Here is a 24,718-nt window from a genome sequence, read left to right as displayed (position 1 = left end):
ACAGCAGAGGGTGCAATAAATAGAGGTCTTCTTCTTCACCTTATATTAAGTTAAAAGAAAAAACAAGAGAGAACGCTGTAGTCGATGCCATCGGCTATCAAATACCCGTTACTCAGCTAAGGGGAGGGCGAGGGAGATGGAGATATGCAAGCAGCAAAGCGACTGTTCCCATGGTTGCACACTTTATTTGCTGTATCTCGGCTAGTGGTCCTGATCAAGAATATAAATACTTTATACGGTCGGAAACACTTCCTTCTACCTGACTCATATTTTCCGAAAAATCTAGTGTACCCTTACACTCTACGAGTAGCGGGTATACAAATTATTAGGCGACCTCTTACTTAAAACTGCTTCCAAAATTTCTGAACGTAGTTACCTAAACTGTCTCTGTCAGACGTTCTCCCCACAAAACCCACTACTCCAAGTATAAAGACATTTAAATTATTTAATAATTCAATACTATTTCTGTATTTTCATTACGGTAACTTAGGTCTAACATTTTATACAAAAAAAAATTACATACAAATTAAATACGGCGAAATATAGGATGGAGTTAAATTTGTGGACGATTAGCTTTGAATGATTTAAAACTTAAACGAACGGAAATAAACAAATGTGGACATGGCCGCAATGAAGTGGAAGGCGCTTAAAAAGTACTATAAACAAATTAATAAAAGTTTCTATTATACAGGGGTTGCGCAGAAATTTGTAGGGACTTAACATTTTTTGAAAATGCATCTAAAATTACATATTTATATTTTGTCTAAATATAATGGTTTAGTTTTAAACACATTTTCAAGTGACATCGAATTGTTAGAGATTTTCTCAAAACCCCTTCTAATGTTTTTTGTGCCGCAGATACAAAGGAAAAATACTGTGAGTTAGTTTTAAGGGAGTAGTAGTCTTAGCCTAGGTTTAATCGATAACCATAAATAATATAAAGTACATAGGCAACTACGCTTAGTGCAATTCCGCGATTGCTTTCTCAGTACTCGGGGGTTCCCCTCTAGGAAGCTGGCGTTTCTCCTTCGTACTCCTCGGTGTGTAAACTATACTCAAACACTGTACAGGGTGGTATTATCGGGGTCCACCTGCACGGCCTGGACAATAAAGCGTTTGCGGTCCAAAACATCGATAGGTGCGGCTGGCTAATGAAGGGTGATAAAGAGATGTGTACATTTAATAGGTATACAAATTAACTCATATGAAAGGTATAACTTATAAGCAGGACATTGGAGGGACCATAGATGTTCTCAATTAGCAAAGAGAAGGTTAGGCATGCAGGTATAAGAATTATTATTTGTAGCGGGTTGTATAAACATTTAAGCAGGACAAGTACTCACACAATGAAACTCCCATCTCTTTATATTGCCTCAGCTCAGCTGTATATGTTAATTTTCTTTATCCTTAACCAATTGCTAAGCAAAATACGCTAATTTTAAGTTAGTTTTCCGAAAACGTTAATGTAACAATATCACAAAAAGTTAAGCAGGTTTAATTTTTTCAATCGAACAGAATTCTGTTTGGTGTGTGCTTTGTTTTGTGGACTCTAAGAATAATACTCGACATTTTTTATCTAAAATGAAACACAAGGGAAACAAAGGAAAAATCATATAAAACGTGATAAGAAACAAACTTAAATAAAGTGAAAGAAATAGAGTGTGCAATATTGTATTCGGCATGGTTTATAAGCTTCTTAATTGCTGATCGAATACCTAAATTCAAGGAGTATATATAATATACATATAAGTCATAGAAACAATACAGTGAACTTGCGTAGCCAGGGGCCGTGGGTGCTTTAAGGTTAAGCAGAACTCCATTAAAAACCTATGCAAACATTTGGTAATTTTTTCGGAAAACACTTCCTCAAACAAATTTTTCCTTCGCAACTGTCTAAAGGTGTCACAGTTACCTAAATTAATTGGAATATGCAACAAATTTAATAACAATAATAAGTCTATACTCAAAAGATTACAAATAACTTTTACGTCAGAGTATTAAACAACTCAAATATTCCTGAGAAACAAATTAATACCTATCATGTTCATTATTTATCTGGGTTATTATACTTTTTGAAAAACAATATATTTAAAAAAATATATAAAATAAATCTTAGTGATATATTTACAATTTTAAACCAAAAACTTTCGATTTTATATATTCTGGAACTAATAATTAATACAGCTACGTGTACAGAAAATCTCTACATGCCCCTATGTATGTATTGATCTGTTATTTTAATTTAGAAATTAATACTTTAGGTAACAACAACAATTTATTTGGTAGGCAATATGATAACGAACATAAAACAATTGATTTAACATATATTGAATTTGTGAACATAACATGTGAGTTTGTTGAAAAAAGATACATTTAAGCATCCGTTGCATGTACAAACGAGTCATCGAATGAAAATGCAGAGTAAAAGATGCACAATCCTAAGTATATAAATTAAATACGCAAGGAACTTCTGGAGCCTAGCTAGTGTTGCGTGGAAAAGAGCTTAAGCTAGAGAGCCACCACCAGGAACCAACCGCAAACCAACCAAGGACGAGTACAACCGATCCCCTGACCAGACCAGAACGAAACCATCCCCGCCCAGGGAGCCTCAGGGGAGCAAGGGTGGAGTCCTATCGGGAGCCACTCACGTCGGTGCACTTGCACTGCGTCTCATCGAAGACGGTGCCGGTGGTGCAGCTCTGGTTGTAGCGGCAGACGCAGGTGCAGTTGTCGTCGACCCAGTACTTGTTCTCGGCCTGCTCCAGGCACTTGTCCCTGGCATCCGTGTTGTGGCACTCGCAGCGGCACAGGTCCTTGCGGTACGACTGGTACACGTTGCAGTCCTCCGCCTTGGTGCGGCAGTCGCAGCGGCACTGCGTGTGCTGCTCCACGGTGATGATGGTGAACGGCCTGCGTCCGGTGGTGGCCGCCCGGTCGACCTTGCGCACGCGCAGCTGCACCTGCTCCACCTCCGTCGGCTGGCAGGAGATCAGCGTGGACCCGCAGCAGCCGTTGCACCGACTTATCCGCGTGCAGGCGGGCATGTAGTAGTAGTTCGCCTCGTCCTCCGCCGGCGGCTTTAGCTCCACGATCGTGGGTTGCGGTGAGCAGCTGGCCGGCGTCGCGTTCCTTACGGTGGCTGAGGAAAACATATGAAAAGTCAGTTACCCTTGTGAAAAATATTACAAAGCACTGCGGATGGCGGTACGCGTTAATATGTACTGACGAATTGCTTTGCAGCCTAATTTATTCCTAACTTATCCGTATTCATCATATACATAAATACGTGTCTAAGCGTAATTTGCGTCCCTTTTGTATTTGTATACTTCGATTCTAAGATCCGGCAAGTATTTTTATTGTATAACACTTTTTAGAAAACGCGCTAGTTTGTCGAGAAATTTACTAAAACCAACTTTTTTGCTTTTACTTTTTATACTCTTGCAGAGGGTATATTTTTTTCAGTCAGAAATTTGCAACGCAGTGAAGGAGACGAGTCGATCTAGCCATGTCCGTCTGTCCGTCCGTTTCTACGGAAACTAGTCTCTCAGTTTTAAAGCTATCGGGCTGAAACTTTCCCAAAAGTCTTATGTATTTTGCAGGTAGTATATAAGTCGGAACCAGCCGGATCGGACAACTATATCTTATAGCCCCCATAGGAATAATCGGAAAAAAAAAATTTTTTAAATTATATCTTTGGTGTTTTTTAACATATAACCTCCTTAGGTTGAAAATAACATTTTTTAATTAGTTTTGAATTTTGAATTAAATTTTATCGATATCGGACGACTATATCATATAGCTGCCATAGGAACGATCGGAAAATTGGTGGAAAAATAATATGAAACAAATTATAGCTTCGGTGTTTTTTAACATATAACCTCCTACGCTTGGAAATAACATTTTTTAATTAGTTCTGAATTTCGAATTTAATTTTATCAAAATCGGACGACTATATCATATAGCTGCCATAGGAACGATCGGAAAATTGGTAGGAAAATAATATGAAACAAATTATAGCTTCGGTGTTTTTTGACATATTATCTTATACTATTGGGAATATCATTTTTTGTGTTTTTAAATTTAATAATTATAGCTGCAAGGGTATACAAGCTTCGGCTTGCTGAAGTTAACTTCCTTTCTTGTTTTTATACATTTTAGGAAGGCTTCTTAAAATTGGGTACACTTATTTGGAAAATCGGAAACAAAGTTCGTTGTTCAAGGTCAAAAGGAAAAGTTTAGAAAATTCAATCGAACTTAAAGCATTGTTTCACAATGTTCATGAGGCATTAGAATTCAAGGTTTCAATAGTGATATTTTCTATGGGCTAAGGTAAACTTATACAGTTTGGTTTATTTCTAAAACTAAACAAAAAAGTTTTTAAAACCCCGCAGTTCTGAAGAATTGGCGAGGAGAATCAAAACTTGTTAATCTATTCTTATATCTTAATTGCTCGCAATCTTTTGATTCCCATTGTTTGGCTTACATTTGGAGATGCTGCGCTTAAAGTTTTCTGCAAAAAGTGAAGATAATATATGATTAACTTCTTTCTGCTGGCATATTTATATTCGATAACTCACCCTTCGAGGATGGGATCTCGCCGGACACGTCGTAATCGGCGGTGACGTTGCTCAACTCAGCGGACACGGTCAGTGGAAGCTGAAAGACAAATTGGACCTAGATTAAACTCCACTAATTAATCTGAATCTCGTATTTTTGACACAAATTTGAGCCCTTTTTTCGCCATAAAAATTCGGTTTTTTGGCTGTCATAATAAAAATATAAGTCCGAATGAGGATTGTCATACCTCGTCAAGCTCGTCGTTTAATTTTCAATAAATTGGCATTCAAACCTAGACAATTTTGATTTTTGCCATTTTTCGCAAAAAAAGTGATGAAACCCCTTACAAAAAATGCAAAAATTGCTCAAAAAATAAATTTTCCGAAAAGTGATGAGGATCGTTAGCATATTTAGCAAGCTGCTCAAAAATGTCGGTCTTTAGCTGTACGCCTTGATTTGCCAGAAATACGATGGAAAAACCGAAAAAAATGTAGCATTTTTGACCAAAATCTGAATCTCGTATTTTTGACAAAAATTTGAGCCCTTTTTTCGCCATAAAAATTCCGTTTTTTGGCTGCCATAACAAAAGTATAAGTCAGAATCAGGAATGTCATACCTCGTCGAGCTCGTCGTTTAATTTCCAATACATTGGCATTCAAAGCTAGAAAATTTTGATTTTTGCCATTTTTCACAAAAATAAGTGATGTAACCCCTTGACTGAAAAACGGCTTAGAATAAACGTATTTTTCGTAAAAAAAAATGAAGGGCTTCGTAACATTTTTTCAGTCAAAATACTGAATTTGTGACTCTCAGACACCAGGCAAACATAAAACTTAGCAAGTGACAGCTGGTTGCTAAAGGTAAACTTAAATAACTGTTAATTTTCAAGATGGCGGCCCTTTCCATATTTCCCCACCCCCTTTTGACCAATAGGAATCTTTCTCCATTGGAAACAACCGTTAGTTGAGAGCTACGCACAGACTAGAGATGAGCAACCGTGGCCGTGTCATGATCTTGTCACGAGTTTGTCACGAGCCTGTCACGATATGCACGAAATAACTGTTAAGTCCTATGTATTTGCTTAGGCCGTGACAAAGGGGAACAGTCACGAGGGCATCTCTAATGAAGGTCAGATGAAACCAGTGGTCGGCAGCGGCCTATCTAGTGAGCATAGGGAAGTGTTCTGCCCATCCTCTGCTCACTCACGTATAACGTACATGTTCGTGTGACTTCGGCATGGGTCTTCGGGTCATTTTTTTCTCAACTTCGGCTCGCTTTTTTGTTGCTGCGGCAGAGGATCTCAGTGCAAAGCAGAGAAACGTCTCGCTTCAGCACGCCGCGCGCAAACTTCGTGTTTGTTACACTCACACTAATGCAAGGCAAACTTGTGATGGTATGTGTGTGCCGACCACTGGATTAAACTAATCAGCTGATCGAATTTCCACCTGCTAAACGTTTATGTTCGCCTGGTGTTTGAAATTAAGAAATCTACCAAGTTTCATCTGCCAGAAGACAATTTGTCGTCCCAGACACCAGGCAAACAGAAAACTTAGCAAGTGACAGCTGGTTGCTAAAGGCAAACTTAAATAACTGTTAATTTTCAAGATGGCGGCCCTTTCCATATTTCCCCACCCCCTTTTGACCAATAGGAATCTTTCTCCATTGGAAACAACCGTTAGTTGAGAGCTACGCACAGACTAGAGATGAGCAACCGTGGCCGTGTCATGATCTTGTCACGAGCCTGTCACGATATGCACGAAATAACTGTTAAGTCCTATGTATTTGCTTAGGCCGTGAAAAAGGGGAACAGTCACGAGGGCATCTCTAACGAAGGTCAGATTAAACTAATCAGCTGATCGAATTTCCACCTGCTAAACGTTTATGTTCGCCTGGTGTTTAAAATTAAGAAATCTACCAATTTTCATCTGCCAGAAGACAGCTGTCGTCCCAGACACCAGGCGAACAGAAAACTTAGCAAGTGACTGCTGGTAACATTAAGTCAACTTATATTTTTCAAAATGGCTGCCCTTACCATATTTCCCCTCCCTCCATCAACCCATAGAAATCCTTCTCCTTAAAAACAACTGTTACTTGAGAACCAAGAGCAGGCAAGAGATGAGCAGCCATAGCTGTGTCATTAGTTTGTCACGAGTTTGTCACGAGATTGTCACGATATGCACGAAATAACTGCTAAGTCCTATGTATTTGCTTAGACCGTGACAAAGGGGAACAGTCACGAGGGCATCTCTAATGAAGGTCAGATTAAACTAATCAGCTGATCGAATTTCAACCTGCTAAACGTTTATGTTCGCCGGGTGTTTGAAATTAAGAAACCTACCAAAGAGAGCTTCGCAAAGTGCTGGACTTATCGTCTCAGACACAAGGCAAACAGGAAACTTAGCAAGTGACAGCTGGTAACTTTAAGTCAACTTATATTTTTCAAAATGGCTGCCCTTACCATATTTCCCCTCCCTCCTCCAACCAATAGAAATCCCTCTCCTTAAAAACAACTGTTACTTGAGAACCAAGAGCAGACTGGAGATGAGCAGCCATGGCCGTATCACGTGCTTTTCACGAGTTTGTCACGAGCTTGTCACGATATGCAAGAAGTAATTGTTAAGTCCTATGTACTTGCTTACGCCGTGACAAAGGGAAACAGTCACGAAGGCATCTCTAATGAAGGTCAGATTAAACTAATCAGCTGATCGATTCTCCACCTGCTAAACGTAAAAATAAATTTTCCTAAAAATGATGAGGATCGTTAGTATATTTAGCAAGCTACTCAGAACAGTCGGTCTTTTAGCTGTACGCCTTGATTTGACTAAACTACGACTGAAGAACCACGAAAAAATGAGCATTTTTGACCAAAATCTGAGTCCCAAAAAAAACCGATGCACCCCCTTATACAAAATCCGAAAATGGGTCAAAAAATAAATATTCCTTAAAGTGATGGGAATCGATAGCATTTGTAGCAAGCTGCTCAAAACAGTCGGTCTTTTAGCTGTACGCCTTGATTTGACTAAACTACGACTGAAAAACCACGATAAAATGAGCATTTTTGACCAAAATCGGAGTCCCAAACAAAACCGATGTACCCCCTCATAAAAAATGCGAAAATGGGTCAAGAAATAAATATTCGATAGCATCGATAGCATTTGTAGCAAGCTGCTCAAAACAGTCGGTCTTTTAGCTGTACGCCTTGATTTGACTAAACTATGACTGAAAAACCACGAAAAAATGAGCATTTTTGACCAAAATCTGAGTCCCAAAAAAAACCGATTTGACTAAACTACGACTGAAAAACCACGAAAAATGAGCATTTTTGACCAAAATCTGAGTCCCAAAAAAAACTTTTAAAAAATCCGAAAATGGGTCAATAAATAAATATTCCTTAAAGTGATGGGAATCGATAGCATTTGTAGCAAGCTGCTCAAAACAGTCGGTCGTTTAGCTGTACCCCTTGATTTGATTAAACTACGACTGAAAAACCACGAAAAAATGAGCATTTTTGACCAAAATCTGAGTCCCAAAAAAAATCGATGCACCCCCTTATAAAAAATTAATTTGAGCTTAGTCACAGGCCACTACTGTTCCCCATTTGTATCAAACTTCACCCGAATTGGCGCAGAGATTCCACGGAAAACGGACGTCAGCTGCATAGAAATGGTTTGAATAAATATATCAACAAATAGATTGGAACACCATCGTGCGTCACCTAGGTATTTTAGGCGTTTATAAACACGGCGGAAGAGGAGCAAGTGAATCGTACCCACGTGCCGAGTTCTCGGCGCCGTCGATTTGGTTTTGGCCAATTTGCACGTAGATGTGACGGTAGCCGCATTGCCATGCTCTGGGTCATGATTCATTAGCGACATTTGCGACTCGAGCTGTTAATTGTCCGATGGGGGATGGGGATCGGGGGACAAGGAACAACAGGTGCTGCGTCACAGAGCGGAGAAAGTTCAAGGGCGAATGGGAAACATTCGCTGAGACTTCGTGTTTTGCAACTTAACTAACCTTAGCAGTAGTAGGAAACGACAATGGGAACTGATAACGCTTGCAGATCTTAAACAAGAAAGGAAGAACTTTGGCAAGTCAAATTTATACCCTTGCAGCTAAATACAGCACCGTGCAGCTAAATTTATTGCTTTATTACAGAAGCAGTATAAGCTGTATATACACAGAATTTGCCTCTTAATTTTACGATCGTTTTTATGGCAGCTATACGTTAAAGTCGTCCGATTTATATGAAAGTTAATTTGAAATTCGGAAAGGCAGTCTACAAAATGGTATATCTCTGAGTAAAAAAGAAAATAATCTAAAGTTTTGATTCAAAACAATAAGTTTCCCATCTTTCCCATGTTAGCTATATGATATAGTCGTTTGAATTTTATAAGTTTATGAATTTTTATTCAATACGGATGCAAATTTTTAACTGTTCGAAGTAAATGCAAGGAAAATAAATACATATGCGAGCTTAACTCCCTCCTTATAGGCATTATTTTGATAATATGAAGACTTCAAAAATAAACTTGTAACGTTTAGAAAAATAACTATTATTTTACTTAAAAATGTAATTGTTTCTTTGTACCTTTTTGTAGCGTCACTAATTAAAAACAAGGAAGAACGCTGTAGTCGAGTACCTCGACTATCAGATACCCGTTTCTCAAAGGGAAATGGAGATATGCAAGCAGCAAAGCGAGATTAAAATGCGCCACCTACCGGCGGTAGACAGATTTAAGCGTTATGGGCGTTAGAGTGGGCGTGGCAAATTTATTTTTGGATCAATCGATAGGTATTGACGAGACCAATACATTTCAGTTAAAATTTTTTATCTAGCATTCAAATTGTGGGCGTCACAGGTTTTCGCGGTTTGTGGGCGTTTAAGTGGGCGTGGCAAACTTTTTTTTAAATCAATCGATAGGTATTGATGAGAACAATACATTTCAGTTAAAATTTTCTATCTAGCATCAAAACTGTAGGAGTTACAGTTTTGAGCGGTTTGTGGGCGTTAGAGTGGGCGTGGCAGTCTACTGAAACAAACTTGCGCTGCGTAAGAAGCTCAGGAATCTGTACGCCAAATCTCAATAGCCTAGCTCTCATAGTTTCCGAGATCTCAGCGTTCATCCGGACAGACAGACGGACAGACGGATATGTCTAATTCGACTTGGCTAGTGATCCTGATCAAGAATATATATACTTTATGGGGTCGGAAACGCTTCCTTCTGCCTGTTACATACTTTCCGAAGAATCTAGTATACCCTTTTACTCTACGAGTAACGGGTATAAAAATGTATATCAGGAATAGCGGTTCCCTATAAACTGTTGACTCACTTCCAGGAAGCGAATCTCAGTTTTGTGTAATCACATTTGGCCTAACACTAATTGCCATCCGATATCGGAACCGTTTATTGCTTCAACTTCTGTTTAGGTATTTGTTGAGTGCCCAGAAACCGATCCCCCAACTGTTTACCCAGCCAATTCGACGACGAAACCCTTCCGCCGCACAGCTTTCTTCGCTGGAGAAGAAAATCTTTTGTTTATTTTGGCACTGACGCAAACAAAGGTTGTCGTGGGTGGTTAGAAAATGCTGGAAGAGGGGTCCAGTGAGTAACGCCCAATTAAAAACGTAATGCGAATTATTTGTTTTGGAATCAAGGCGATCACCGCTATCAATGCCAAGACGCAGACAGAAGCAGAAAAAGGCATTCACTGAGAGAAAATAATTCATATTATGCTTCCGGACTAAAATTTAAAAAAAAGGGTTCCTTAAATATTCCTGACATTTAAAAAAAAAAATAAGAGAAACTCAATTATTTAATTTAACAATCTGTATCTTGAGGTTCAAATCCAGAAACTGATGAGCATTTAGGTCGCGAGCTTGTTAGTTTGTAGCATCTTACATAAACGCAACCATTATATCAGCATGTTATTACGGAAAACATTACTTATTCTTAAACAAATTGAATTTAAAAGTTTTTACGATAACTTTACTTAAAACTAAAGCTACAGGAAAGTTTAAGAATGTACGTCTAAGTTTTAGATTCCGGTTTTTTCGCTCCGTGAAAAGAGGCTGAGACAACGGCGTGCTCCCAATCGTGGGTGGGGGTTAGGGTCTGGGATTTGGCTTGGGATGGGGCTGCGAGTTGGGGTTGTGCAGTGAGACTGCGCATTATCAAACTGCAAACAAAACAGCGGCGATGACGATGACCCAAATAGGCAATGCTTTTAGGCGGCACAGTGGCGCCATCTGGATGCAGCATGAGATCAGTTCTCGCCATATATTATAGTAATGTTTGGTAAATAAAAGGCTGACCTCAAAGGCTTTCCATCAAAAATCAAATGTCAGCCTACTAAAAATAAGTTCCAAAGGTTCAAAACAAAAGGTATGCATTCCAGGACAAAAAAATTTATACACAGAGAAAATTCTGACGTTCTCATCTGAGTTGAAAATGTTCTTAAAAATAGAACGATATTTTTAAGTTGAAAATGTTTTATTTTGCTCGAATCAAGTTGAATCGGCGGTATTTAAGTACATTGTATGTACGAATAAACTATTAGTTCAGTCCTTAGTGTATACTTATCAAAAAGTTGTTAAATAAACTCAATATAACTTTTCTCTTCTCACCACTTCGTTCTTATATTGATACCAAAATGTACTTAAACGAGTTTTAAGAACGAATGTTCTCAATTCAAGACCAATGCTCTCAATTCAAGAACAATGTTCTCCATTCGAGAACAATGTTCTTAGATAGTTTGCTCTGTGTAGGTCAGGAGAATCAGGATTTTGTTAAGATCGAATGCTCCACTCATGCGTTTATTTTCAGTTTGTCCATTGTATTAATCAAATCGATGTTTTTTAGGGTCATGTACTCATTTTTATTGTGTTAGCAACCCCAGATAAAAACAATTTTTACGTCTTTTTTATATCCCGCTACTTTTGAGATAAATAGCTATTCTCAACATATAACTCCAAAGCCTCAAAATTGCTATTTTTGTACAAATAACACAACCTTCTAAAATGTCAAGTTTGAAAATTAATTATCAACAAAAACTGCCACTGTTATAAGTTCAGAACAACTATCGCTGCCTGAGAATTGAATTTCGTCGAAAAGTATAAATCAACAATTTAATCATACAAATATTTGTGGGTAAAAAATGTAAGAATAAAAAAAAATAGTCTAAATTTTTTACAAGTATTCAAGTATAATAGTATTACATCTAAGTTCAATAGCAATTCAATTCAATAAATTAGCAATAAACGCAGATATCTATAAAACTGTTGCTACGGCAGCTAGAGGACAGTCATTCGATAAACATAAAATATAAGCAACATAATTCTATAATTAACAACTACAAAAGAGAACACTTAAACTTAAAGCTGACATTTTTACTACTTGTAAGTTTAACAGCCAAACTATTCCGATGTGTAGTCTAAAGGAGTTACGTAACAAAGCTAGATTTCGGAGATTTTTTTCATGAATGAAAACTTAGATTTTGTGTCTTAAAGTAGGGGAGTGTAGGGTAACGTGACGGACGATTCGAATTTGAATGTCACTTCTCCAAAAATCAATATTTTTAAATGGCTTAAAAGCGGAATGTGTTGGTGACATCTATTGAGCATACTCCTGTAAAAGTTCGATGGCAAAATTCCAGCGTAGCTAAATACTACAGCTCTTGGCGTAAACCAATATTTATGGGATATAACATTTGAAAGTTAACTACCTCAGGCTACCCAAGCAGCAAATACAGACATTTAAACGCGATTGTCACGGTATGCTGTTCTCCCAAAAATAGTTTGGCCGTGCTCACGATTCCGGGAAAGCTATAAGTCCGATCGAACTAAGGATTTTTAATACACAGAGTGTGAAAAGTATGTTTTATAACATTACTTAAGAAAAAAAAGACTTACATTTGGAAGATTATCGTGGAAGGTTTTTATTCAAAGCCTTGTCACACTTTTACGTTTTTTTAACCAACAAAAACCCACATAGATTAGTACCAAAGATAAATCAAGCAAAAACACCTCTTAACGAGGTAAAACAATATAGACGATCGTTCCTCCACCGTTCAAAAGTTCTGATATCAACTCTTGTGACATGAAATGATTTCATTCGACTAAACAAATACACTTTCTAAAATTTGGTCAATCGGTCCGTTTTGCAAAATATTAAAGTTTTACCGTGTAGTGATTTAGGTAAGACCAGTTAGGTCAAGGTAGTGTTTAGATCTCAAACAAAAAAAACATGTTTTAAACATAAGGAGTTTAGGAACTGTCTCTTTGAATTTGAACCATTTCTAGCTTTTTTCTCTCTGAACTAGCGGGTTTTTTTTGACAAATGATTACACTCAAGCGCTTTATGACGTGCATACGTTATACCAGGACCGTAACACAATAAACAAGTCAAACGCACTAACATAGTTTTTGGTCTAAACTTGAAATTGGCCTAGACTTTATTTAGTATCATATTGATATTGGTATCACTCGACTCGTATTTTGGTAAAGAATTTGAGAAAACGACGAACGAACCGACAGACAGGCGATCATAGCTATACCGACAGTTTAGTGATGCTGATCTTGAATATATCTACTTAATGTATAGGATCGGAATTTTCTACTTTACAGCGTTCCAAACTTCTGACTTAAATTATATTACCATCTGCAAGGCGTAAAAATAGTTTCAAAGCAAAAGCAAGGTAAATAAATATGAGAGTATAACTTCCTTATTATATGCACTATTTTGATGATATGTGACCTTTTGATATAAGCTTGTATCGTTAAGAAAAAAATTATTATTTACTTAAAAATTTAATTGTTCTTTTATCTTTTTGTAACGTAATCAGTTAAAAACTAAATGTAAGCCAGGAATTGTAGATTCTCTATAAACGGTTGATACCCTTCCAGCAGGCAAATCGCCCCTTTGTGTAATCAAAATTGGCCTAACACTAACTGCCATCAAATATCGGAACTGTTATTGTTTCAACTTCTGTTAAGGTATTTCTTGAGTGCCCAGAAGCCAATCCCCCAACTGTTTACTCAGCCAATTTGACGACGAAACAGCTTTCTTCGCTGGAGAACAAATATTTTGTTTATTTTCGCAGCAAAGCTGGTTAGAAAATGCTGGAAGAGGGGTACATTAAGTGACGGCCAGTTTAAAAACGAATTGGGATTTTAGTAAGACCAATAAGGTCAAGGTAAAGTCTTCGGGCCCCAAATCTATCCTTTCAAATACATGTAAAACTTGTATTTTGCGTAAGGCGTTTAGAAACTGTGGAACTTTGAATAAAATCAATTTCTAGTTTTTTTACCCTAAGCTAAGGCGCGGTATGTAGCAGGGATTACTCTAGTAACGGGTATAAAAATAGCATTTAAACCTAGAAATCGTATGAACATGAAAAGTCCCTTAATATAAAGTGTTACAACCATATCACCCCTTTAGTGACATAAAGGGGTGATATGGTTGTAACATCTAGTTAGCCGCGGTCTTACCGTCAGTGGTTTTCCGGCTTCGGCGGCTGCTCCTTGGCAGCAGCTGCCCTCTACTGGCTCCGAAGCCGCGTTTGGATCATCCGCCTGGCGGAGCAGTCGCACCTTGGTCTGCGAGGAGGACGAGGACGCAGCAGCGGCGTAGAAAAACCGCTGCGATGGGAGTCTATTGTTCGGGGATACGTGATCTGCGCGCGCCGCCTTGCCGACGATCAGCAGGAGGAGCAGGACTGGCAGGAGCACCAGGGGCTGCTGCACCGGCTCGTGGATTCTGCTTCGGGTTTGGGACATTGCCAAAGGGTCCTTTTAAAAACCAGATCCCAAGTACAGACTATGACACAGGACCTGTCCCAATTATCTTTAATGTAAAAAATAATAAACATAATTAAATTAGTTGTAGTGCATATTGAAGATTGAGTAAAATAAAAGAGTTTAAAAAATAGTGCATTTTACTTTTCTTGCTTACTTATATGTAAGAGCAAAAAAATATATACCAATTTTTAGATTATTTTCCCATTTATTTTCCGATTCAAATTAAATATCCGAAAATAAATGTAAAAATAATTTTAAAATCGGTATATATATATGGTATGATATATATATAATGTTAATTCAATTAAAATTCTAATTCAAAAATCTTTAACAAGAAGAATAGATAAGAAGAAGAATAGATACCCATTACTCTGTTTAAAATTTTAATTAAAATATACACCACCTAGTGGAGGGTAGCGGTACCACTGACCATGCCAAAGCGAGTTTAATTTCGTTAGCCATAACTTTTAATATAACAATGCGATTGGTAAGTTTCTCAGCACTGAGATACATTGGTATAGGAAACACATAGGAATTAAATGTCTGCGTGAATGGATTCATTTCTAAACATATTATACATGTAGTATTGTAAAGGGTACCCACACTACCGAAGAAATCAGTGCACCTTTTTAAAGTTGCAACTCTTTGTGAATTCAATGTGCATGCTTCTCAATCTCATTTAATATTGTACAATAGGTTACCGAGTACAGCCGAAAAAAAATTTTAGTATTGTGTAACTGTGGCGTCCACAGTGTTGATGCTATAATCAACATTTTAATAGAAATGTATTGTCTTTGTCAATTTTTAAGTCACGTTGCACCTTCAACTGAGCAATGGGTATCTGATAGTCGAGGCCGCCGACTAAAGCGCTTTCTCTTGTTTTGTTAGTAATTTTGCTATCGTTTTTAAACGTGTTATTGAAAATTCAGAAATCGTAAAGAAAAGCTCTACCCAAAGTAGAAAAAAACGGGACCAAAAACAACGAAGCCAGAATTTTTACTATTATTTGCTCATTGATCTGCAGTTTTATGATATTATCGTCTGATCAAAAAACAATTAAAACTGAGAGACTAGATTGCGTAGATCGATCGTTTAGTGATGCTGATCAAGAATGCATATATTTTATAGGGTCAGAAACGTCTTCTTCACAGCGTTGCAAGCTTCCGACTAATATTATAAGGGTAAAAATTAATTAATTAGCTTTTTTTATAATTTTGGGAACAAATTGTACAGGTTTGCCGACAAGAATTTTTTTGTGACTTATTCCCGACATTTCATATTTCTCAGAATTATGAGATTAGCACTTTTGACTTAAGTTCTTGATAAAGTAATTTTTTACCAGACCTGAATTCCGATTTGCGGAAGTGAACAGTCAGTTTGTGTATTAAAACTGTCAGGAATTTACATACATATATTTCCGGAAAATCGAAATTAAATTTGATAAAATTATGAAATTCCTTAAAGACTCAAAGATTCGTTTTTAAACGTGACTCTTCACAGTTCCGAATCAGTTTTATGGTTCATACTGAGTGTAAAAAGTGTCAAGTCGGTTTTTCAGACTCCCTCCGAATGATTTACGACTTGATTTACAGGGCGAGTGGGAAAACGGCAGTCTTGGAGATTTGTTTTGTGTTCTAGGCTTTCATCTTATTTGTGAGAAGGGTAATTTGCTTTTCTTCTGGTTTCTCGATTTACAATGTCAGTTCTTGGGCTGAGAAAACAGGCAGGTGTAGATGGCGGTGTAGGTGACAGGTGGGCGGGCACGTTTACATTCGAATTGGGGTCAGTTCGGTTATGAATGCTATGTTGACCAACGAGGCAACCAAACTTATATATGGCTAACTTGACATTGATACGAAAAGTCTTATCATAAGCATATACCACTCGAGGGTACGAAACTGTGCGTCAGGCATATCAATGAGACAATCAGCGAGCCGATTGCATGACAATAAAGCCGTGAGGACAGGAAGCAACACATTACTCACGAGCAACACCCCCTAAGCTCTACCGAAATCAAATAATTATTAAAGTCAGATAATTCAAGAGGTATTGTATAATAACTTATAAAAAATAATCATCATTAAGGGCTGTAATTTGTAATAAGGAAGTTTCTAAAAAATAACTAATTCAACAAATATTTGAAAAAGACAAAAAATGAACAATATCAAACAAATGATAATAAAACCAAACAAATAGGGCTTACTTATCGCATTACCAATCGACTTATAAAAAAGGTTAATAAAAATGTGTGTCACAAAACGTGTGACTCAACCCATATGCCCGATTGGGTAAAATGTTTACTCGGTATTAAACAATGCACTGCGACTACCACTTTTGGCTATGAATGAACCGCGTTTGTTCGAGTGTTCTTTGCCGGTTTCTTTTTTTATGGCCATGCCCTGACTCATAAATCAGAAACAATTGTGGCTATTAAAGCCCCCAGCCATCAAAAGTAGACAGGATTCTTGGGGATTAGCGGCACTGAAGGAGTTTCAAATAGGAATTCTTTCGGTGAAGACCGTAGTCGATTTCCTGTCTGCGTCGAAAATCTTTGAAACTTCATTTCGAATGCAGAATGTGTAGGGAGTTAAATATTTCCTGCCCGTGGAAGGGAACTTCAGTGGCAGGTTCCACTGTCCCCGAGGCATTTGATGTATTTTGTTATTTGTTTTAATTCATTTGTCATTCCCTTGTGTTGCCCTGTTCTTATTCTTTTTTGCGTACTGCTCAAATATGAAAATTCTTATAATAGGTCAGTTCGCGTTTCCCTTTCAGCTGCTCAACTTGCTGTCGATAACGAAAGACCCCAGTAATTATGGTCGCAGATACATATATATATACTTCAGCTACTACTGGTCAAGGCGCTTTATCAGCTTATTAAACAGCAAAACAAACCACAAGACAGGAGTAAAATCGCAGCAGTATTTCATTCATTAAAATGAAAAAAATAGACTATGAGGAAGCAGAGGAAGATGTAAACATTGGAATTGGCACCCCCATGGATCACAAATATAAAGATTGGGAATGAAAACAAATATCTGATTACGCAGCTGAAAGTTGATTTTAAGTTCTGTTTAAGATAGCACTCTATAGAACTGGTTGGAGTAAAATGATTCGGGGCACCAGATAAATGGTACCTAAGGGTTTTAGAGTCGTGCCACTATAAAATAGGGTTTAATCATGCGGGGACTGTAACTTTAAAATTATAACTTACATACATATCTTCTCTAGCGCTTAAATTATGATTTCAAATCAAAAACGAGCATTTAGAAGAAACGTATAACTATTTAATGGCGAAAAGCGCATTGAAGTTGATGGGTTAGTCCTGAAGATAGCTCCAAATAGGATATTAAAATTTGTTATGTTCTTAACTTAATCATACCGCAAATACCAGAGCTGACGGACTATGCGTAAAGTCGCAACTTATGCTTACAAAAGCCTATTTTATCGTAATAACATCCAATAGATGAAAATTCTGATGTTATTAAGAAATATGTGCATTCCAAAACCATCCTTATTTCTTGCTGTGTTTTAAGGGAACTCAAAGAAGAGTAAAGTGAGAAGAGAGTAGTGCAAACAACAACACAGGAAAGGAGATAGCAGAAAGTGGGGGAGAAAGAGGAAGGAGCGACAGATCGGATGGTGTTAAAAATAGCTTTAAGCTCGTTTTGTAACGGGACCAGAGGAGTTTGCGCTTGTTTTTAATTTGTGTATGTTTCTGCACTTGTTTTTTAGGTGTACACACTATACATCTGCTATCACTGTTTTTCCGTCTGGTTTTCTTATTTTTCCCCCTTTTCTTGACTCTTTTAACAGTTAAGCAAATGCCGATTGATATGCCATACCAACAGTTGTTATTGTTTCTTACTTATTATTTTTTCTCCTGCTCTTTTGCGCTCTCTCTCTTGCTCTCTCTGTCTCTCTGTTGCCAGGTGTCACGCACACCTGTGTGATTCATCTTGACATTCCTTTGCCCTGTTGTTGTTTTCTGTTTCTTTATTTGAGGCTGCTGCACAAGCTTAAATTTAAAGTAACGCTGATATGAATTGATTAACACAATATACATATGTACATATGTACGCATGCATTCGCATTAAAAGTATTTTACAACAAAAAGATGTACATCTAAAATATTGAAAATTCTTCGATCTATAAAAGGCCCGTAATAATGATCAAAAGTTTTTCCTTTTCTAAAATTGGTTTTAAAAAAAAATTATGTAAGTTCTTCTAAGTTCTTTAGAAACTTTAAAAATAGTTGAAAAATAGGCAAGTAATTTTAGACTTTGTTGAAGAAAGAGCCAGAATTATTGATATTTCTTAATCAGAATTGATGTATAGATCTAAATTTCAACTAGTGACAACTTATGTAATATAAACTGTCACATCGAAGGCCTCTTTAACCCGCTTTAACGGTTAACATTGCACGTCTAGCCAAGTGTTATCAGTATTGCTACTGAAGCATTTCGTCAGCCCAGATATTGCAGATTCATAGAAGGGGACAGGAATACGGGGAGGGAAAGAGAGAGCGAGACATCGACTGCGTACAGATTACAAAATTCAGCTTGTTTAAAATTATAAATGTGGAACAGAACAGGCCTTTGTAATTCTTTTTACTAATTTTGTAATACACAGGGGGTAATTTAATAAAATATATAAGATAATCAGAAACATCTACGAATATCACGTCCTAATAAATTCATATTTAACTAGCTATGTGTACCTTAGAATTCCCCTCAAAGCTCTTAACTTAGTTTACGCAGGTGTAGCAGTCTTTATTCTCTCACTTTCGAGGCATTGCTTTCCGGTGCGTCAGACAAAGATATGGAATATGATATAATAATATCAGGGGAGAAAAAGCGAGATATCGAAAGGAATCATCTCAGGATCGAGATCCCAGCATAGGCGGTCCACAATTAATAAAAGGGAGTGCCCCACCAGTCAATTGCTCCCCGTAGGAGTTGCAGAACAAAAGGAAAAGCGTTTATGCCTCAGTCAAGGGGCGGTAGGGGTGGCGAGGGCGTGGCAGATCAGGGAAGAGTCGCAAAGCTTGTCTCCCCGTCTGGCTATTCGCTCAGGCAAATCAATTACAATAAAGACATGATAATAATTCCACTGCGACCATGGAATGATGTTGATGTGGAGCATCACAACAAACCACAAAGGGCAAAAGTTAGGGCGACAGGAGGGCAATGGGCTCTACAATATAAATTATGGATTTAAGGCCCCCCAAAGGGTTCGGGTTAACAGAGACATATCGTCTGGAATGCGAGTTAACGATAGCCGTTTCAAATATTAACAAGTAAGGACTTCTATAAAAGCTGTATGATATAGTCTTCCGATTTCTTAAAATAATGATATACACCAGAGTAGTGGAGAATATGATAAAAAACAACGAAGCTAGAATTATTTGGCTATTATTTTCGCATTAATTTTTCTATCGTTCCTATGACAGCTTTATGATATACTTGTCCGATTAAAAAAACAATTTTATTCGAAATTCTGAAATTATAAACAGAGCTGTACCCGAAGTAGTACGATCAAAAACAACAAAGCTGGAATTTTAATTCTATTAATTTTCCGATCATTGCTATGGGAGCTATATGATAGTATAGTAGCCCAATCCGGCGGGTACCGACTTTTATATATACTACCTGAAATAGAAAGAAGACTTTTAGGAAAGTTTATCTTGGTAGCTCTAAAAATTAGCGACTAGTTTGCGAAGAAAAGGTCGGCCGAAGTGATGCTGATCATGAATATATCTATCGTACTTTATAGGATCGAAAACATCTCCCTCAAACTTCTGAGAAGTTATTAAAAATGTAAAATTAACTGACTGGGAATGTGAGTATAATTTAAACCGTGTTTAAATTATTTATTCATTTTAAATAATTTTTAAAATCTACGTGTGCTTCCCTTTTTGGTCTACTTGATAACTCTTAAATAACTTGACATTATACCTTTACAATGTATTCTAAATTTAACACGTTTTGAATATAAATTTAAGCGCATTTTCCTGCTGTTGAACGTGATGGGTTTACAGAAGAAAATCAAATACAATTGTTCAAATAATCAACTCATAATATGTAACATGTGACTTAAGTACGTATTTCAACGTGTTTAATTGATGTAAAAAAAACAAGCATTTAAGCGTTTTAAAGTTTAGTTTGTTACAGAAATTTGGTTAAACTTGAAAAAAATTGAGTGCTTTTAAATACGATTTCATACATTATCCATAATACTCCGATATTAACCATCATGAAAAGGTGGTGTTTACTGAATGCAATAGTGAAGTGATTCATTAATCTGCAACTCACACGCGATTTGACGCAATTTGATTTGAATATCGATTAAAGCCCGGCACAGACTTTGTTTTTATCTGTGGGGGAACTCAAGCGCAACACTTTTCACATGGGTTTTTCACAGACCCAGTGGAATAACTCAACAGCCACATCAAAAAACGTTAATTGCAGTTGTACTTTTTTTTGCATTTGTTAATGATAAAACTCTGTTCTGGTTTTGGTCGGAAGCTATTTGAAAAAAAACAAAAGGCTATGCGCTGTAAAGAGCTTTTTAAAGGCCCGGCTTCAATGGGACAGAAGTGGAAAACATATAAACAATAACAAAAAGCTGTTTTAGTTTAAATGTTAGACGAAATTGAGGGTCGCTGGCTTGTTTGTTTTTGCCAATTCGTGCATACTGAACGCGTTTAAACAATTTAAAAACAACTTACTTTATGCTAGCACTGCCCAAAAACCAAGATATCACTTTTACAAAATTCTGAATAAACGATATATAGGGATCACCAAAAAAAATCAGATAATACGCAACGGAAAACAAGAAAAAAAGAATTCACGACTAATGTTTAGTATTTTGTGATAAATATTTGAGCGCGTACTGTTAGCTTCGCGGAGATCGGCCAACTGCGATCCAAGCACCAGCAAGTTCCGTTCAAAACTGTCGTGTCGTCGGTGTGGGCCAAGTTACTTTGCCCCTATCGCAATCACAAATAACAATAGCAGTAACACTCGGCCGTATCACTATGCTCTCCCGCTCTCAGACCCGCTCAGCGCTCTCCCGATCTGGGGCTGCTGCGGCTGATCAGCTGATGGTTAACAGAGGCCGTACGAGATCTACTGTTAACGCATAAGACTTGGGGCTCTTACTTTCCAATACTCTTGCAGAGTGGCACTTCAAAGGTATGACATGCAGTGAACATAATTCCTATGACTTTGTTTATAACCAGAACCTTAACATACGTAAAAACTGCAGGTTTATGTACTAAAAAAGTTAATATAGACTAATCTAAGCATATCTGCATAGATGTAAGGATGTAACTTATAAATTAATTGTTGTGAATAGTGAAACATAATAGGTTACGTTAAAATTAAACACTTACTACTTTGGAAAAATTATATGAATTACATCCATGAGTATTTTTATAACCTTGCGGAAGGAATTTTGATTTCAGTCAGTGAAAAAAGCGTTTCTTATTCTAATTCTATTTTGAAACAATATCATTTCTGCGCGAACTAGAGCAGGTAGTATATAAGTCGGAGGTCCTATTTTGAATATTCCAGATATTCGAATAAAATTTTTTCAAAATCGGACGACTATATCATAAACCTGAATTTTTACCATTTTCTTATTATTTCAGAATTTTAGATTAAATTTAATTAAAAATGTACTACTTTATCATATAACTGCCAAAGGAAGGATCGGACCATTAATGTAACTGCAAGGGTAAGTAAATTTCTGCTTGCCGAAGCTAACTTCCCTTTTTGTTATTTGTATTATATAAAAAACTTGTTCACTACGTAAAATGCACTGTGGATAAAGGTAAATATTCTTCAAAACGCGATATACGACATGTTAGGAACAAAAACGTATTATCAATATTATTTAATCCCAATAGACCTGAACCAAAAACACAGCTGTGCTGTGTGTAATTTTTATACCCGTCACTCGTAGAGCACAGGGGTATTTTATAATCGCCGGAAAGTATGTAACAGGAAAAAAAGAAAGCGATTCCAACCTAAGTTAGTGCATACTTCCTTGATCTGGACAGCTATCCAAGTAAAATGCAAAAATTAATGTTCTTTCACCTTTAATCGAGTGTTCATTTATTTAAAAGTTGGTAGGCTAAGTAAGTATATGTATCTGATGTTCAAGGCATTCCGATAGAGTTCCTTCTTGTTACATATATGAATATCAACTTCCAAAAGTTGATAAAGTTATTAAAGTATATTTTCCTGTGTGCTATACCCTGCGCCTTAAAATGACCCTGCACCAATAATGTGGCTCGACATTTTTCTTAGTATTTGAGCTGTAGATATAAAACCTTTTCAGTACTTTTTTTTATATAAAAATATATACATATATTTAAGATAAATATCTATTAAATCTTTATTGTACATATATTACATTTGTTAAGTCTGCACAGCGAATTATAAATGAACGTCAAATAAATGATCATGAATGCTAAGTAGATAGAAAAAACATGTTTTCCGAATGTTTGAAAATGTAGTTGTAAAAAAAATAAACTAAATTCACTTTTCATGTCTTCAGCAATATCAACTAGCTTTCTGAAAAGGTGAATCTATTTTCCATCGAATGTCCGTCCTAATTGGTCGCCTAGGGATGCTTCTCGTTTACATGCCGTTCCAGATCGATGGCACGAAAGAACGGCCATAGGCAGAGTTGGCAGACGAACTTACCGTGCCCATGCCCGCGATCCGTGGCCATGTGCTGGGTAAGATGACACCGCTGGGCGAAGCTTTTGCCGCAAGTGGGACACTGGTGTGGTCGGTGGTTCAGGTGCCGGCTATTTACGTGCTTCTTTAGATGATCGGAGGTAGCAAAGTCCGCCTGGCAAACACCGCATACATGACCGCGCAACAGAACGTGGACACGTTGCAGGTGGCACCGCAAGGCCTCCCGGCTCCTATGGCTCTTTCCGCAGTAGCAGCAGTCCAGGAGATTTCGCTCGTGAGCCTGCTCCAGATGCCGCACCAGGCTCAGACTGCCCGAGAAGCCATTGGCGCAAAAGGGACACACAAACACGCTCGGCTTGGCGTCCGCAATGCACGACTCCTTGTCTAGATCCATGGGCCAACCAAAGGTTAGATCGTCGTCCCAGTCGACGCTGGGTAGGATGTCCTCGATGTTCTCCTCCAGCATTTCCAGGTTTTCGGTTTCATCGACCAGGCTGCCTTTAGCGATTGGGTTATTAAACAGTATTACAATTAGACGGTCTTAGAGCAACATAGCCTTTGAAACTGCCTACGTTGATAAGCAGGGTTGAACTCGGCTCACCTGTATCGCTGGCACTCGACTCCAGGGAGCGAAGGTGGTGCACCTCCTCGGCGTGCTCCTGCAACTCCCGCATCCCACAGAAGGTCTTCACGTCATTGCAGTTGTCTGCGCACATGCCACAGTAAAAGAGCGACTGCTCGCCGTGCCAGCTGACTACATGGCGGTACAGGAACGTAGCGGATGCATACCGCTTGCCGCACTGTAGGCACAGAAACTGGCCGTCGGCGTGCTTCCTCTCCCGATGCCGCTCCATCCGGGACTCCTCGCCGTAGAGCGTCAGGCAGAGCCGGCAGATAAACAGGCGCCTTAACTTGGCCTCGCACTGCTGCTCGTGTCGCTTAGTTGCCAAATGCCGCGAGAATCCCTCCAAGCAAACACCGCAGTGGTACATCCTCTTTGGTCCCGGCTTCTTCGCCATCAGCCGCAGGTCCCCGCGCTTTCCCGATCTCGGCGCCCTGGGACGGATGGCAACTGGATCCATGGATTGGCTTAATTGTTGTGTTGTCGAAAAAATGGATGTGTGGTGGAGAAACATCGATGCATCGATGTTTTTACAATTTTCGGAAACATTGAGTCGTAGTTCCCCCGAGCATCACTGACATTTTATCATTTTACAGCCTTTTAAAGCCTGTTTAAAGCTATGCGGTTTTGTTTTGATTTGAATAGGCAACTAGAGGTGAGCTAAGTAAGAGTTTTAATTGCAGAGTGACCGCGCGCCGACAACGATAAAAATACTACCTGGCATAAAAAATACCATTTCAGTTTAAAGAAACACTATTTGACTATTTAATAGCAGATTTAGCGAGTGAATTTCGATGAACACCGTTAACCGCGGCCCAAAAAATAGAAAATTTAATCTTAGGCGGTGTTCGTGCAAAGGCGATGTGGAAACTAAAAATTGAAAATGGAGTGAAAACCCAAAATCGACTGCAGGAGGTCAGTGCAAATTAAATAGGACGCCTTATCCAAGCTGTTACCCTTTAAGCCTAGTACTCAGATCGGCTAAGAGTTTCACTAGTCGAAAAATCGTATTCTTTGTAGTGTGACCGA

General features: G+C 37.9%; 2 protein-coding genes across 4 annotated transcripts; both read right to left on the bottom strand.

Annotated features, from left to right (window-relative positions):
• Window positions 1-441: 441 nt before the first annotated feature.
• Window positions 442-21,319, bottom strand: Pvf1 (PDGF- and VEGF-related factor 1). Of its 3 annotated transcripts, XR_001767255.4 has the most exons (7): window positions 21,087-21,319; window positions 14,048-14,402; window positions 4,578-4,656; window positions 4,484-4,510; window positions 2,649-3,139; window positions 1,344-1,576; window positions 442-1,148 (listed from the first exon to the last, which is right to left on the bottom strand). XR_001767255.4 is itself a non-coding variant. In XM_017067936.4 (6 exons), exons 2-6 carry the CDS (start codon window positions 14,333-14,335, stop codon window positions 1,056-1,058), a joined length of 978 nt encoding a protein of 325 aa, XP_016923425.1. In that variant the 5' UTR covers window positions 14,336-14,402; window positions 21,087-21,319; the 3' UTR covers window positions 442-1,055. The 3 variants fall into 3 exon arrangements, 1 of the variants encoding a protein (XP_016923425.1); XR_010654730.2 differs by lacking the exon at window positions 1,344-1,576 and having other exon boundaries at window positions 2,546-3,139; XM_017067936.4 differs by lacking the exon at window positions 1,344-1,576.
• A 1,415-nt stretch (window positions 21,320-22,734) lies between these two features.
• On the bottom strand, window positions 22,735-24,368 carry LOC108018441 (zinc finger protein OZF). The gene is made up of 2 exons (XM_017085998.4): window positions 23,669-24,368; window positions 22,735-23,565 (listed from the first exon to the last, which is right to left on the bottom strand). Exons 1-2 carry the CDS (start codon window positions 24,201-24,203, stop codon window positions 22,988-22,990), a joined length of 1,113 nt encoding a protein of 370 aa, XP_016941487.1. The 5' UTR covers window positions 24,204-24,368; the 3' UTR covers window positions 22,735-22,987.
• Window positions 24,369-24,718: the final 350 nt, after the last annotated feature.

The sequence above is a fragment of the Drosophila suzukii genome, chromosome X, assembly GCF_043229965.1.
Source record: "Drosophila suzukii chromosome X, CBGP_Dsuzu_IsoJpt1.0, whole genome shotgun sequence".
NCBI lineage: Eukaryota > Metazoa > Arthropoda > Insecta > Diptera > Drosophilidae > Drosophila > Drosophila suzukii.
The sequence above is the reverse complement of the archived record's forward strand: the minus strand, read 5'-3'. Positions and strand labels throughout refer to the sequence as shown.

Coding starts and splice junctions, on each gene's coding strand:
- Pvf1 (XM_017067936.4), bottom strand. CDS start 14,335: ATGTCCCAAACCCGAAGCAGAATCCACGAGCCGGTGCAGCAGCCCCTG. Junction 4,657..14,047: donor AAGCCGGAAAACCACTGACG/GTAAGACCGCGG, acceptor TTTGTCTTTCAG/CTTCCACTGACCGTGTCCGC. Junction 1,149..2,648: donor CGCAGTGCAAGTGCACCGAC/GTGAGTGGCTCC, acceptor ACCCTTCATTAG/CCAGCCGCACCTATCGATGT.
- LOC108018441 (XM_017085998.4), bottom strand. CDS start 24,203: ATGTTTCTCCACCACACATCCATTTTTTCGACAACACAACAATTAAGC. Junction 23,566..23,668: donor GTCGAGTGCCAGCGATACAG/GTGAGCCGAGTT, acceptor CAATCGCTAAAG/GCAGCCTGGTCGATGAAACC.